This window comes from Parus major, chromosome 7 (assembly GCF_001522545.3).
Source record: "Parus major isolate Abel chromosome 7, Parus_major1.1, whole genome shotgun sequence".
In the NCBI taxonomy this organism is placed as follows: Eukaryota; Metazoa; Chordata; class Aves; order Passeriformes; family Paridae; genus Parus; species Parus major.
The window spans coordinates 26,534,628-26,550,956 of NC_031776.1; the positions used below are offsets into that span (position 1 = coordinate 26,534,628).

At 42.9% G+C, this 16,329-nt stretch overlaps 1 protein-coding gene across 4 annotated transcripts in view; it reads left to right on the forward strand.

The window, feature by feature from the left end:
- The first annotated feature begins 207 nt into the window (after positions 1-207).
- The window catches only part of SLC15A2 (solute carrier family 15 member 2), a 60,960-nt gene continuing 44,838 nt past the window's right edge, over positions 208-16,329 (forward strand). The window contains exons 1-2 of one of the 4 annotated variants that reach the window (XM_015635161.3): positions 208-421; positions 13,660-13,706. In XM_015635161.3, the coding sequence (XP_015490647.1) occupies positions 355-421; positions 13,660-13,706 (114 nt within the window). In that variant the 5' untranslated portion in view covers positions 208-354. Of the gene's footprint in view, positions 422-8,954; positions 9,031-13,405; positions 13,707-16,329 lie in introns of those variants that run through there. The other 3 variants (XM_015635162.2, XR_004498250.1, XM_015635159.3) reach the window with 3 other exon arrangements.

Sequence of the window (16,329 nt, forward strand, 5' to 3'; positions counted from 1 at the left end):
ATACAAAGGACTACCCTGAAATACATGAAATGATGAAGTAAAGAGTTAATGAATCCTCAAGAAGCTTTAAGTTTGCATAGAGAAATCAGAGAGGGGAGGATCACCAGTACATTTCTCTGGCCAAACCCACAGACAAAGATTGAAAGTCGCCAGGGACAGCAAACAGAACAATGTTCCTGTGAGGCCAAGAGTTTGTTTTGCCATTTGTTCTCTGTACGTTACCATGGAATACAACTGCTCCTGTGGGTACAAGAAGAAATAACCTCATACCCTGCATTTATCTCAGACACATCCTGTAGTTTAAACAGGTCATAGTGCTCTTCTTTTGCACTGGACCACTTGACTGCTTTCTCCATGGAAATCCCTCTGTCTGGGGACACTCTGCCAACACCTTTGTTTGAGACTCTCCACAGAGATTTCCGTAAGTAACATGCTTGGTTTGTGTTCCCGTTCTTTCCATGTTCCCTGGCTAGGCGTGCTCAAGCAGACAGATGTGTGTGGAATGTTGGTGGGAGCAGGCTGTTCTGAGGCAATTGTCCAAAATATCCATGCAAGAGCTTCAGAATGAGAGTGCAAATTTGCACTGCAAACCTGTTTCTGAGATGTATGCTGATCCAGGTGGAAATCTAGGAAGCATGCAATGTAACCTATGTGTCCTGTTGTGCCTGCATTGCAGATCACTTATGCTGTTAAATACCTGAAATGGTTTGCAGAAACTACGTTATAAATTGTGCTGAAAAACATATAAGCCTAAGGAAAAAAAACACCCCTGTTCACAGGGGGGGAAAAAAAGCAAAAGGTGGAAAATGAGCAAGCTGCTTTATTTTTTATGAGTTAATCACCCATCTTCAGATCTGACAAAATACTCAGAGGAAGTTGGAGTCTCTTTTTGCTCTATTTTCAGCTGGTGCTTGAAGAAAAAGTGTCAGAAATCTCTCCGCAAATCCTGTTCTAATGAGATTTCCAGCCAGTTTCGTGAATGAAGTTGGTTTGGATTAACTGTGAATAAGTTCTTGTGCAGAGAACTAGCAAAGCATGGGTTCATTGATCACAGACACTTCTGTGTATGGTGTCTGACCCAACACTCAATAAAGTCAATAAAAAGCCTACTGGGCCAGCTTATCCTATAGCTGTGGAGCCACTTTGCAGTTCCAAAGCAGCTGGAGTCAGCTATTCCTAGAAACCTAGAAACTGGATGGGAGGGAAATTTGTTTATGGTCTATTCACCTGATTTATGGGAATTTGCATCAGGCCCAGGGACAAGTTCTCTATACCATACACTGCTCATTTACAAAACTGGTGTAGCAGATGAGACCTAGTAAGAGTCAAGTTCTCATCTTATCCTCCTCCTGTTTTGATGCCTTATTTCCCATCAGTAATTAACAGGAATGGATGTCTACTTCTTCTGGGATTGTTTAACTGGGGGGACGGTTCCAGGGCTGTCCCCTGAGGCTGTCTTCACAAGTAACAGGTTTTTGAGTTATGCCTCTCCATTAATCCCCTGTCTGAACAATAGCAGTGGTGCTTGCTCTGAATCCAAAGGTGTTTGCAATCAACCCCACAATGATATTCAAGGAGGGCACTGTTTTAAAAGGCTGCCCCTCCTGAAGTGTGCTGTGTGTGTTTTAAATGTGACAGGCTACATGACAGGACCTGAAACAGAGACATTTGAGGAAGCTTGGAAACTTCTGATCCTGGAGCCTGAGCCAAACCATACTTCCTGACTTTTTGGCTTGGGAGTCTCTGATTCAAACACACCATTTTCACCTGCTATCCACAGCTTTATCATTCCTGCAGAATAATCACTGTTTTTAAGATGCCTGCCTTGATATAACAATGCAATTCTCTGCATGACAAACCCCTAAAACTCTGGTGGCTGGTAAATAAAAATTATTGAGAATGATTGTTTCATTTGAGGCATCAATAACTTCTGCAGAGGTGTAAGGAGAACAGCTCAGCTTCCCTGAAAATTGCAAAGGAACTTTTTTTTTGTTACAAAGCTCACTTTGCCAGCTATGCAAACTCCAGCTAAGGTTCCTGGGTGTCAAATTTTTTGAGGTGGAAATCCAATACTGAAGGTTTGATGGGGCATCAGGGCTACCAATTCTGCTTGTGAGGCTGTGTGAAAAGCTAATATGTGCGTTGAGAAGTAAAAGCACTGACTGAATGATCTTTCAGGAGCTGTGGACTCGGTTCTTGTTTCTATGCAAGAATTCAATGTGTTCTATGTGTCTTCTGTGCAGCCTCAAGGTGGTTGCTCTTCTTGTTGTCACGTGGGCTCAGTTGCTAGACCAGTCTTGCAGTATATGGAAGAGAGTAGGAGAGGTCAGGCCTCCATCTGCTTCTTTAAGCAGCCTGGACATGGTTTCTGCCCGGAGTGACCAGAGTCAGCAGGGAGCCGAGGCAGCAGGGCACTGTGACCCTCATCTCCCGATGTGCCGTCACTGCGCTCTCATGAAGCTGTACCACCAAACCACTGTGGAGCCAAATGCCATACAGGAGATGAGAATTACAGGGAACATCCTTCATGCGCTGTTTTTTCTTCAGAGCTTTTCTTTTAGAAAGTGGATAGTCCTCTGTTGCTTCTCAGCCTACTGGCAAAGTTACTGGGATTGGCAGTCCTCAATTTGGGGGCCAGTGCAGGAAGACAGGTTGGAGTGAGTCTGATTGAAGAGTTCTGTACTGATTAGGGTCAGATGTTATTGCCATAGGGGCAGTTAATTGAAGGGGTGTCAGTAGACAGCAGGGCACCTCTCTAATTTTCCTTCTCTGCCTATTATTTAACAAAACTATTGAGAGAAAGGCTCCATTAACTATACTTTTGTCTTTAATTCTGCAACTTCAGTAAAAACCAGTATAGGACAAGCCCCTGAATACAGGATGGAATTGGTTCTGTAATAATAATAATAACAACTTGCTTTCCCTCTTTGAAAATAAATATGGGTTTTAGTAGAGAGATTTAGCTGTTGCTGGCAGTCAATCAAGCAGGACAATTTGGGCTCTGAGTACTTGATTAGAATAACTTTAAGGAAAATTGCCTTCCTGAATCAAGTAAGGATCCATTAACCTGATGAAACAGAGTTTGCTTATCTGAAAGGTTAAGACTCGTAACACAGCTTGGACTGCATTAGATGAAGCTTCTTTTAGAACAGAAAGTAATAAAAACACCATCTGTCATGTCTAGTCAATCAGACCTTGAATAAGAGAGGAATTATTCCTCTGACTTTACCATTATAAGATCATCTGTTTGTTAACAATGAGAAGTGTCAGAAATGCTGAAAACTGGTTTTATGCCCTCAAATTATTTCTAGCTGCCTTTATCTTGGAGAGAATTAATATTAATCTGAGTTTATACAGGAAAGAAATATTTGTAGATGAATACAATTCCAAGCCATTCCATATTGAGCCTCTTGTGATTTATTGTTAGAGGTAAAACTGAATGGGAGATAGAGGAAAAAGTGCCATGTCACTGAAAGTGATTATTTCTATAAACAAATCTCTTGCAAGTTGCTGAGCACTCAAAGGTTCTTTGAAGTCAATTGAATGTATTCAATTCAGTCAAGTGGCCATCTGCATCTTAAAGGACTGACATGGCTAGATCTTCTCATGTAGTATAGGCATAGCTGGAGATTATGGAAAAGGTGTTTGCAATTTTTGGCATGGATTTATCAAAGTTATTAAATGTCACTAATGGATTTCTCTGAGAGTGTGGTCTCCTCTATAAACAAAGGAGTACTTGGGGACATGTAAAGACTGAATGCCAGACAGCAAAGACAGCTGTGGGCACAGGAGGTGAAAAGAATGGTGGAAAGCCTGTACCAGTGCATCCGCAGCACCACTATGCACCAGCTGGGGTGGAAACACCATCCCCATTTGTCACACACCACAGATGAGACTGCAGTGGATCTATTAATATATACCACTGCCTGACACACTGGGTATGTGCCATGCTGGTGCCCAGCACATTCAGCACTGCTTTATGGTTTCTGGGTGGCCACAAACTGGAGAACACCAGAGGGGCTTTTGTGTGCTCATGGAAAAAACATTTCTTTGTTCAGGGTTGCTGTTTGCACAAGAGAAGCACACAGAGTGTTTGCAGGTATGTGATGCAGAACTGTGTGTGGTGGGCACAAGCCCATGCAATATCCCAGGAGGAAGGAGACAGGCTGGGGATAGAGGAGGAGAATTAAAACAAATGCCTAATTCAGTACTCAATCACAGCCAGAAGATGTGCTTCAGTTAAGGTAATGAGACTGGAGATCTGGGAGAAAGATGGTTGAGCAGGAAGAAGACAATGTGTGCTCTGGGGTGGCATCAAGGGAAGGCTGAGCACTCCTGGTCCCACGGGTCGTGTGGATCAGATGCCACTCATCTCCTAGGAAAAAAGGACCTTTTTTGGGAGTTAGCATAAGGATGAAGAGTAACAGATTAATTCTTCCTTCTATGACAATATAACCCTTATCCCTGCCAAACTTTGAGGGGATTTGTCATGAGTGCTAGTGGAGAACAGACTGCCCTGGGCACAGGATGGCCAGAAAAAAAAGAATTGTGCTACAAAGTGTTAGGGTCCCTGGAGACCCAAGCTCTGTATAGTTAGATCAACATTTAAAAAAAACAAAAAAAAATAATCTCTATTTTTGTACCAGTTCCTCTGGGACCTGATGCAGGGAAAGCCCACATGACTGCGCTTCCTCCTGGAGCTGGTGAGAGCTGCTCCCACTCACTGTGTTAGCAAATTGATCCCCATGGTCACTGCGGGGGGAGGCTGAAAAGAATGGATGGCACTGCAAGCTCGTTATGAAAATGCAGGGAAGCAGAGTTAATGAATCTTGGACAAGCCTCTAATCTGCCTGGCCCTTGGTGTTGGTGGTAGAGGAAGCTGGGTGTGGAGGAGCTGATTAACATGTCAGTGGAAATGACAGACCCTAGAATGCAGAAGGTCGTATCATAACTGTCAGTGTTTGCATCTGGGAGGGGCCATTGTCAGAGAGCTGAGATTTCTGTGGATTAGGTCTGGAAGGTTTTTTTCATCAGAACAGAGGTATTTTGGGGATTTACAAGTTCTTGGTGCCTGGCAGCTTGCCTTGATGAAATACTGATTACACAATTGCAATCTGACTTAAACCATAGTCAAAAAATCAGCTGTGTGCTGGGTTATAGTGAGAATACCCTCTCTGTGATGGTAAAGATTTGAAATTGTGCAGTGTATTATGTGTCCTGACACAGGAAAACTTGCAGAGGGCAGCAAACAGGCTGTTTACTGTGCATGTATGGAAAAAAATATTGGAAAAACTGAAATTCATGACTTCTCTGAGATTTTCTTAGTCCAGCCAGATTAATGAATGAAACCACTTGCCCCAGATATACAGGAGATTATGCTGCTTGACACTTGTTTTATGGACAGTGCATTTAAGGTTAGGAAACTTGAAATAGTGCTCAAGGTCCTGACAAGCAATGTAGTCAGAACCAAACCCCAGGGTCCTGCTGCCCCTCCTTCACTGCCCAACAGAACACCCCCAGTTCCAGGCATCCCTGTGAGCGGGCTGTGAGGAATAGACTAGTTAGAGGATTGCTGTTTTCTCAGTACCAACTGCCTCACTGAAGCCAGTAAAAGCAGCATTTTACTCAGGAGCAGGGTAGGAGAGGGAGCAGGACACAACACCAGAAGAGAGCTACTGGTCAGCTGAGCGATCAGTGCAGAAAGAGAAATTCCCAAGGCAGTATCTGTCCCAAAGGCTGGAAGCGAGCACGGAGAGTAGGGCAAGGCATCCATGGGGTGGCTGAGACACTGGATGCAACTGTCTTTCAGCATTCCTCCATGCCCAGGCTGCTGCAGACTGCGATGTCTTCAGTGGCTGAGCTGTCCCTCAGAGCCTGTGGCATAATAAATCAGTAGCTGTTTCTCACTTGCTCTGATAATACTGCAGGCGGGGCAGCTTAACGGAGAGACTGCTGGCTGGCATGCAGGAGGTTTCAGCGGAATCTACCCTCATCAGGATGTGTCTTCCTTCTTTTGCTTCTTTTTGAAATGGAGGTACTGATATCTGCTCAGTGAGATGCCCTGAGACCTGCTGCTGAAAGGCCCTGTGTGAGATCCTGCTTCTGAAACCACCAGGGAGACAATATGTTCTTGGGATGCCAAATGGTCCTCGGATGTTTTTCCAAAGTTCTGCCTCACCACACACATCTTTCTTCCAGCTTCAGGGGAGCACCTCCCACCTTCTCACACCAGGAAGGGGATGACCCACCCTCAGCTCCAGGCAAGTGGACTGGGTATATGTTTAGATTTTTCTGTTTCCAGGCTCTCTCTAATATTCAGAAGTTTTGAACAGAGAGTTTGAGTTGAGCCTGAACCAGGCAGGTATCTCAGTACCAACAGGTGTGGCACTGGGTGCCTGAGGGACTGGCACACCTTGTGACAGTCAGAATTGATCACTTGCACTCGAGAGAGACAAACAGCACCGAGTTAGAAACTGAGCTTACGTGCACCCGCACACCTATCTTGGCTCTCTTTTTCTGCATTTATTTTTTTTTCAGAGCACTGTCTCTAAAAAAAACACTGACTTTACATACCTATGTGAACACTAAGAATAGCTATTATTTCAACTAGGAACTGTTTCTAAGCAGTGGGGAGAATTCCTAAAATGCCTTAAATTTCTGTAAAGGGGGAACAAAGGACTATCATGAAGGGCAGAACATAGAAACATCCCAGGAACTGGAAATGTTCCCATTGCCTGGAGCACCTGTATGCACATTTTCTCTATGTCTTGAACTTATTAAAACCAATGCTATCAGTCAGTGCATGGTACCTTATACTGTAGCAACAAGTATGTCTTAGAAGTGGAGGGGGAAATAGCTGGAAAATTATTCAAGAGGTTCCTTAGCCCATGTCCTTACTGACAGCCTGAATTGTTAAATTGTTCCTGATTTTCTATGCAATATATAGCTTTCCTTTGTATTCACCTGTTAATCAGTGGTCTGTTCTGAAAGATCACAAGTCTTATTCTGGAACCAGCTTCCATTTTTTTCTTCAGTGGTTTTGTGATACTGTCATCTTGAGAGCCTAGAAAGTAATTTAAATTCATGGTTGTGTTTTGTTTGTGCTGAGTTTTCTTCATTTCCTGCCTCAGCTCTCTCATGACCTGTGTTTGGCTTGAACATTCCCTTCAATGAAGAGAAAAATCCTAATTTTTCCTTGCTACCATGGCCTCTTAAATAATTGCTCAGAAGTAAAAGCCCTTCCTCTTGTGTTCCCCCTCTCTCCCTGCCTCAGTCTTCTAATATGTCACAAGCATTACCAAGTGAAGCTTTTTATTTTTCCCAACAACTATTCTCCCTCCAGCTTTTCTTCTCTATTGCATTGTCTGGCCTGTAGTGCTCATATGCCTTTCTGCTTGTTTTTCACAGTGCTTGCCCAGAGTCTCATGCTGCTGGCTTTGCCATGCTGTGCTTTGTACTTATCTATGCTATATCTTATAATATGAATAACACTCCCTGGATCCTTGCCATACTTCCTACATTATAGATTTAAATTCTTCTTACCATCTATCTTTTCTTTAATATCTCTTCTGTTCACAGCCTTTTGTAGTCATTATTAAAGTTTTACTTCAATCCTCCTTTCACAAGTCCCTCACAATTTGGCATCATCTTTTTATGAGTTGTTCATGCTGTTCTTCGTCTTTCACTTCAGGCTTTGCATCCCTTGCAAAACCCCATCATGCTCTATCAAATGAATCATCACATGTAGGAATTTATTCCTCAATTAATTTTGGAGTTTGATTGTGATCAGCTTAGGCTTCTCATTATTGCACATTGTAGCTATTGTATGCTTCTTTTCACTCTTAAATTCAGGTGTCTCTTGGTGTTTCCCTACTGATCTTTCTAGTTCTAATTTCACTGGATCATCCTATGTCCAGCTAATAGCAGAGTTCATCAGGAACTGATTGCCTGTTTGTAGACTTGACTTTATCTTGGGGATGATGATGATAGATACGGGGCCTTGAAGCAGGTGGGACTTAGTGCAGTAAAAAGGTGAAGGATGCAGATGGCTTCATGATGTTGGAGACCCCATTTTACTCAACTGCTGAACTTACTCTAAACTACTTCTGTGTCAGCAGAAACTATTTGGGATTTTCCCCTGCAGAAGATTTTCCCTAAAGCATCTCTGAAAGAAAGTCACAGCAGTTTACAGGAGGCTTTGGGGGAAAGCAGAAAGGAGTAAATAGTGGAAGTGCAGTAGAAAAGTTGTTGATTCTCATTCAGGCAGCTCATGGCTTGAAGGTGAAAAAGGGTCTGGGAGAACAGCTGCTCAATGTTATGCTTTCCTGTGTGATATGTGAAGAACTGGGAACTGAAGCCAGTCTGTCAAAGGTTGCTGAAACCCTGCGTCTTCTCACAGCTTTAAATGCAAGGTGCCCCATCCCTGGAAACATTCACAATCAGGTTTGTCGGGGCTTTGAGCAACCTGATCTAGTTGAAGATGTCCTTGATTATTGCAGAGGAGTTGGAATGGATGGACTTTGAAGTCCAAACTGTTCTGTGATTTGATGATAGTAAAAGACATGTATAGTTAAGACCAGCTCTGTAGCTGGTGTACAGTGTCAAAATTTTTGATTTATGGCCAGCTTTAGATTCTGTCTAGTCACAGAGCCAGTCCCTCTCCTCAACCAGAAGTAGTAATTTTATTGAAAGATAGTGTAGCTGCAGTGTGGAGTGATTGATTGTGAACATCCATGAAAGGTGCCATGCAGCCTCAGAGGCTGTATTCAAGAAAGGCAGATTCCCTATGACATTTGAGAGCTGAGCAGAGATGACTTCAGATCAGAAATAAATGGAAGTTTAACTATTTTATTGGTGACCAAAGGACCGCTGTTGAGAAGTGAAACATTAACAGCAGGTGAAAGAGAGCCAGGATTGCTCAACGAGGTTCATCCTCAGGCACAGCAGAGCTGGGGTCATCCAAGGCACGGGAAGCAGCCGGAATGGCAGCGAGGGACGACACACCACAGCCCGCAAAGGAAGCCCACGCCGGTGAGGAAGTTTTTAAAGATTTCTTCTTGCTGATAGTAGGAGAAACTGAAGGCAAAAAGGCACAAGGAGGGATGAGAAGTTTCTCTGGTTGTGACCAGATGACAGACTCTTAAGTAGAGATTAGGTACTTGATATTGTTAGTGATTAATCTAGATACCTTCACAATTTTCAGTCTGTAATGGCTGGTGAATAGAGGAGAAATATGGGTTTGAAGGCTTCTGGAGTATTTTCCTGCTTGTTCAAATGATTTGATACATCATTTTCTTAAATTACTTTGAAGTTTGGGAGAAGTCTTCAGGCTTCTGGAAATGGAAACCACTCTTGATCTGTGTAAATCAGTTAAGCCCTGCTCTTTCTTGTGATCAAAGAATGGGAGAAAATAAGCCAGAAGAGACCTCCAGAGGTTATCATGTCCTTGCAGGGTCTGGTCATTAAGCCTAAAGTGTTGCTGCCACATATTCATCTAGTTTCTTAAAACCTTATCTCAGAAACAGAGAAAGAGAAGAGAAATACATATATGGTAAAATGGCTGTAAAAGTATGGCTAGCGTATATGAATTAAAAATAAGACTCATTATTAAAAGACAAGTGTGGCTGAGCTGCAAATTAGGAAGGGATTGTACCATGACATGAATGCAGACAAAAGTGAAGAGATTAGTTGAGTATAAACAGATGAAGGTGCACAGTACTGCAGCAGGGAATGGTGAGAATGTGAGGATTGTAAAAGCAACATGAAAATGCAGATTCTCTTTCTGAGGGTTTGGGAGCCAGAAAAAAAAAATTAAATTATGAACTGAAAGTTATAGCAAAATGTATTCATGGGAACTTCTGGCTATGCAAGGCATCTGGTAGCTGAATATAACATTTAAGTATGAATCATCCTACTGACTCCCCAGTTGCATAAAGGATAATTCAGAAAAGAGAAAATCTTCCAGAAAGCAGTCCTTGCTTTCATGCTTGCCAGGTAAAGTTGTTTGGCACAAGATTTTTGCAGAAACTCAGGAGGGCACCTCATCCATATGCCTGATCTGGGACAGGACCAGATATTTATGTAGTCCCTAATGCATTCTTATATAACAGACATCAAGAGTTGTCTGAACCCTGCAGGCCGAGCCACACCATCTCTGTTCCAATGCTCATCTGTCCTCACTGAAAGGGAAATTGGAAAAAGGAGCTCCAAATATTCTTTACTGGAAAAGTCAGTTATTTCTCTCATCCTCAGCAAAAACGGATTATAGTTCATCTCTCTGGCTGTTTCTCCTGTCAATGAAAAGGAGTAGCATTTGGTATTCTTCTTTCCCAAATTTCATCATTTTCATTCCAGGGTTGTAAAATGGTTTCTCCCATTTTGCAACACCATTTTGGATTCATAGCCTGTTGTCCCCCAAGTTTCTTCACCCAGGTTTTGAGTACAAACAAAAGCACCATGCTGGCTGTGCTGAGGTTTTCTTTGCTCATGGAAAAGCTGGAGGATCTGCATGTTTCATGCTTTCCTAATCTGATGGAAAAATCATTGATACTCTTAAAGGGATTTCCTAGTTGTCCACTATTACTGGGATTTCATATGGACCCTATTTTCCTTGTGAGAGATCAGACACACTAGAATTAGGTTATATCACATACAGAGCTGCTCTAGCTGTTACTCCACTTACCAAAGAATAAAACACTCTGGTTTGAGAGCATTTTTTCCAATCTGAAATGGCTGTTTTGTAATCCTTATTCTCCTTTTGGTGCTTAGAAGGTATTATCTGATCAAGTATCTCTCTTGCTATGGAGGAACACTCCTGGAGGAACAATCTGCTTTTTTGAAGGAAGTGGTGATGCTTGTTCTGCTTTTGCCCTTCACAACAGAAGTGGCTCAGTATGGTATTCAGCACTTGAAGGTGAATTTCATCAGGCTCTGATGATCTGAGCACATTTGAGATATCCAAATATTATTTAAGCAGTTTTTGTCTCATTTCACATGTACTCCTGCTGGTTCATTTCAAAGGTGTTACATACCTTGTTGCAATTTATTTTTTTAGTGAAAATAACAGAAAGGACACAAGTTTCCTGGCTTCTCTGGATGAGCTTTTGTTTGCTTGTTTTCTGGTTTAAATAACAGCTTTTCATTTTCCTTCCTCTTTCTCCAATATTGACAGCATTTCTAACACCTTTTCTTATTGCCTTTTATGTGCCCTTGCTAGCTGTAGTTCATTTTGTGCCTTAGCTTTGAGGGCACACCTCTACTGCTCTGTGTTTGATCTGTTTGTCTATACTTGTCTTCAGAAATGCCATCTTATTTCCATTTGTGATACAATTCCTTCCTGATTTTCAGTCCAGTTGCACAGGTCTCCTTTTATCAAGTATTATTCTGTATTTGTATCTGAGGTGCTTGCAAATTTATTCTCCTAAACCTGTTTGTGCTGTTTGCTACAAGTTTCCATTTATTGCCAGACATTTGAATTACTTTTCTTCCTTTCTGTCTGAGAAGACCTTCTGGCAGCTAATGGCCCAAACAGCTCTGCAGTGTATTAGATAAGTAGTATGTTAATCCTACTGACTGATAGGGTTTTTCATGCTAGTATTAAAAAAAAAAAAAAATCATTTAGCTTATGTGATGCACGGGGCTGTATACACACAGAGGAAATACAGCAGCAGGAGGCTGAAAATATTAAGGCATCACACTGCAGCAGCATGGAAGTGCTGTGCAATGGATGGTGAAACCTTTCCTGTCTTTCTTTTGTATTATTCCTTTAATAACTCTGCTGCTGTGTTTGCTCTGCTTGCCTGAGTATGGCAGAATACAGAGGTTTCTACTGGGAACTGTATAGAAATACCTGCAGTATGAGATGCCAGCAGAGGGCTCAGAAATATTTCTGCCGCCTCTAGCACAGGGTCAGACTTGCAGGACATGAGTATGTGCCAGGCTGGTGTGTAGGGACAGGACCCATGTGAATAACCTGTTCTGCTTTTGAGCAGTCATGCCCATGAAAAGGGCTTGATAAACCTCAGCTCCCTGGAGGCTGCACCAAGGTGAAAAGCAAGGCTGTGCATATGTGCAGGTCGCTGGGAGGGCTGAATACAAGGAGCTGGTTTATGGCACTACAGAGGAGGTACCAAACTGTTGTTTTGCCACTGCTGTAGAAGAGAAAAGGAACAAGGAAGGGATAGAATTTTCTGGCACTACCTGAGGTCTGGCCTTCAAGTCAGATGCCCAGCTGACCCCGTTTAGCTGGCCAGTTAGCAGGAGTGAAATAGAATCTCGGGATTTTCAGAGGAAGCAATGCCAGAGCACTAATAGTGCTCTGGATAGTAATGATACTTCTTCTGTGCAGTCCATCACATTTGATTGCCTTGTGTAATTGTTCTCCATGTATTGGTAGAAATAACTGAAGCCAGATTAAGGATCTGTGGTGCTGCCAAAGGCCTCTTTCTTGGTTCATCAGCTGCAAACCTGGTTCTTGTGATAACCAAGTACCATCAGCAACTTAGTACTTGCACTAAGGATGAGTTTGTGCAGACTCCTTCTACCAGCTGTGGATTTTGGGTGTGGTCTGTGCATTACTGATAAGAGAAGGGAGAAATATTTGGGAAAATTCTTTGAATATTTGCCTTTTAAAGAAGCCAAGTCTACGAGGAAGAAAAAACTTCGGCACTGCACGGAGGATACAGCATAGCCACAAGCACTGAATATAGTTTATGGGAAGGTTGTGAGTTTTGCTCTGCAATTGCAACTGGCACTGGAAGAGTGCTGATGAAGGGCTCCACTATTGCCATGGGAAGAGCATGGAAGGAGGGAAAACAGTGTACTTGTAGGGAGCTGAGTTCACGTAGCTGCAGGGGGAATTCAGGCACTCCCAGCAGAGATAGGCTGCATTTGTCACATAGGGAGCCCCAAAGTGGTCTTCTGGCTAATAGAAAGTAGAGAGAGGGGTTTGGGCTGCTTCTGGGTGCCCTCTTGATTAAACTGTCCCATGGGAAAAGGCAAGGTCATTCTAGGGAATTGGTGTGGGAACAAACCCCAGGTCACTTCATTCCTGCTGTAGCAAAGGAATGATTTAACACAGTGCAGGCATCTGTGACATCCAGTGTCCAAGGGTTTGGTGTGATGAACATTGTAGTAGTTATGTCTTGGAATGTGTGGCTGTCCAGTGAAATGAGATCCCTGCAGAGTAAACCTGTCATTACCACGCTGGGAAGGAGATGCACACTCTGCTCCTAAATCTGCAGGCTGTAGGTGTATCTGGGACCTGGGATTTTTCATTCAACTCACATCTGTGCAGCATCCAGCGCCGTGCTGGGCTGGTGCACATACAATAGCTGGGAGCACGCCAAACAACAGGGAGGTCTGTGCCATGAAGTGCTGACAGCCCCAACCTGTGACTGATTTAGGCTGTGTTCCCTGACTCCTCTTGAACTCTGGAGTTTTCTTTCCTTGTAGCATCTCCCTCCCCTTTCTGCCCTGGCTGCACAAATGTGCTCAATTAGGGTTAACTCAAACTGAATCAAACTTCGTGCCTGAGGTTGGAAATCTTCCCAGTCAACTCACCACAGCCACATAGCATGGTGGGAGACAAGGCGAGAGGGGAGATGAACGCTTTTCAGAGAAACGAATCCAAGGAAACTTTGTTCACTTTTATTTCTGCAGGAGATGATCCCCCCAAAGGAGATTTCCCTCTTCAGAAAAAATCCCCGGTAAGTGTTACTGCTGGTTTCCTTTGCTTTGCTTTCTGCTCAGCTTGTTTTAAACATTGCAAGATCTCTCTGTTCTCTCCTCTGTTGTGCTCTGGCTAGAGACAAACACCCTTTCTTGCAGGGGGTTGAAATAAGCCTTAACAACTCAAGGCAAAAATCCCCCCACTAACCTGATTAAGTTAAGAAAGTGCAGCTTAAAGGGAAAACACAAACTGTCTGAATGTTTGGGGAAAAGGGTGAGTTTTTATTGCCTTTTTCCTGAACACTACTTTCCTTGTGGGAAGGAACTTGCATCTCTGAAGTGGATGGGGCTGTTGTGCATAGGAAGGAGGGAGCTTAACTCTGTTTAGTTTGATGAAACCCACCAGGGAAGGGTACCCAGATGCTGAAAAGCAGAAGGAAAGACAGGGATTGAAGACAGGCCACTGGTGAGTGTTACAGAGGCCAGCTGTAGTGCCGGAGCCTTGGGTTTACATAATTGGCTCTGATTTAATGCCTCATTCAGGTGAATGTGTTGCTGCCTTGCAGCTTTGATGTTTATGCAGGTTTTCAGGCTAATTCTTGTTGAGTGCTTGACCCCTAAAAACTGTTCACTGCAGGATTCAGGAAGAATTTGGCTTATATTGCAGCTACTTTGACTTGCAGGATAATATGTAATACTTGGTCTTAAAACTCACAGTCATGTCATTAGCAAACCAACTGTTTAACTCAATTTTAATTACTATGCAGACATTAACTACTGGACATCAGAGCTCCTGGGAAATATTAATCTTTATCCCATTTTGCCATTAGTCAGCAAGAAGGAGAGCTGAAAACAAGTGTTTCCTGTAGTGGGTTCTTTAAATGAACTTTCTTTTTTCCAAATACACAGTCTATCAACTTCCACAGTATCTTTAAGAGATCCATAATCCCACAGATCCCAGGCTTGCTGTGGTAGCTAAGCACTGCAGACTATCTGTGTGTTCATGAATCCAGGCTTAACCTCTTTGCTTTTGCTGGGGCTCTCTGCTGAGCACGATCCTCCCCGCGAAAGCGAGCAAACTGCATCTGGCTCTCCGCATGGATGAAAGCTTCCCACTTTTGGATGTCCAGGCAGGCCACAGGCAGGTCAGTGATACAGTGGAGAGAATACATGAGGGTTTCTGCATGTGCTGATGCCATCTCATGACACAAAAGCCAGATGGAAGTACCCTCACTTGTAAGTCGTTGCTCTGTGTTTGTAAGCACTAACTCAGGGTCGTGGCTCAGGAACTTGGGAAGGTTTAGCTGGGAAGTCACTGCCTCCTGCTTTTTTTGTCCCTGCTTGTCTGTGGGAGGTGCCCATTCCACAGCAGGAGTGGCTGAAATGAGTCACTGCACCTTAAACCAGTGCAGATCAATCCACTGGGACTTGTGCACTGGGTGTGGAGGGGTGAGTTCGGGCAGCAGCGCTCCTGGACCTGCCCACCTAGTTTGGACAGTCACTCTCTGCACCTCCACCAAGTGATATTAAATGCCATGAGTATGTATAGTGAGGTCTGGGAAGGAGAGGAAGAAAAAAATCCCTATTGTACAATTTTACTTCCATTTTCATAAAATTACTCCCAGCGCCCACACAAAACATAATCTGCCTCTTATGGATTTTCTTATTTTATTATGAAAAACTTGTTGGAGAAAATATTTTGTGTGTGCATATGGTTGTGTGTTTGTGCATTTACAGCTTATATATGCCACCATTTTTAGGCTAGTCTAAAAACAGGAGGCCCCAGTGCAGTTTCCAAGGGAGCCCACTCTTTCTTACAAGCCATATTGCTGAGAACAATGGTTTCAGAGTAAATCATAAATGAAATTGATAATTATGTATTTGTTGTAATTTATTTGTTTGTAAATTTATTATTTGTAAAGCAAAAAGGTCAAGGTTTTTTTATAAAAAGGCAACACATAATTAGTGAGAAAAATATATGCATATATATTTTATGTAAAAATGGACAAAAATGTTTGTCTTTGGAGGATTAAGTAATGGAAAGTAGTGAGGAGGTGGGAGTTGTGGAGTTTTGATTTTTTACAATCATTCTGTTTTGTTGCTCTTTTATAATGTTGAGGAAGACAGTGTCATTAAGCTACTCCTCTAAACTTGATGACATTGCTTTGGGAATCCAAATAAGCTTAGGTCTCTTGGTGGTGAAATAAACCTGAATAAACACATCTATTTTGGTACTGTATTTGCATTTGGGACTCTGGGAAGAAGTACAGGAATTCATTATTTCCTACATGAGGCACAGAAATGGCTGTGAAGAGTTCATCTCACTTCACTGGCCCATATCATGGCTGTTTAAATCTATAAGTATAGTAGTGTCTGTTAATATTACACCCCCCCCAGATTCCTCACCAAATCTATGGCCAGCCTCTCTCTCTCCTACTAATTGGCAGAGGTTGGGCAGTGCTATGAAAACCTGCTTTCCTGTTGTGAGGCAGTGCAGCTACTAAGCAGCTGGAAGCTGAAAGCTGCTTAGCTCAGACCACTGTGGGGTAGCAAGAGGGACAGAGGCCCACACAAGGTTGTGCCAACACTCATCTGTTGAATGCCTTGTATTTCACTTGGGAAGTGCTGATGTTAGCTGGAGTAAAGTCAGGCTCAGTGAAA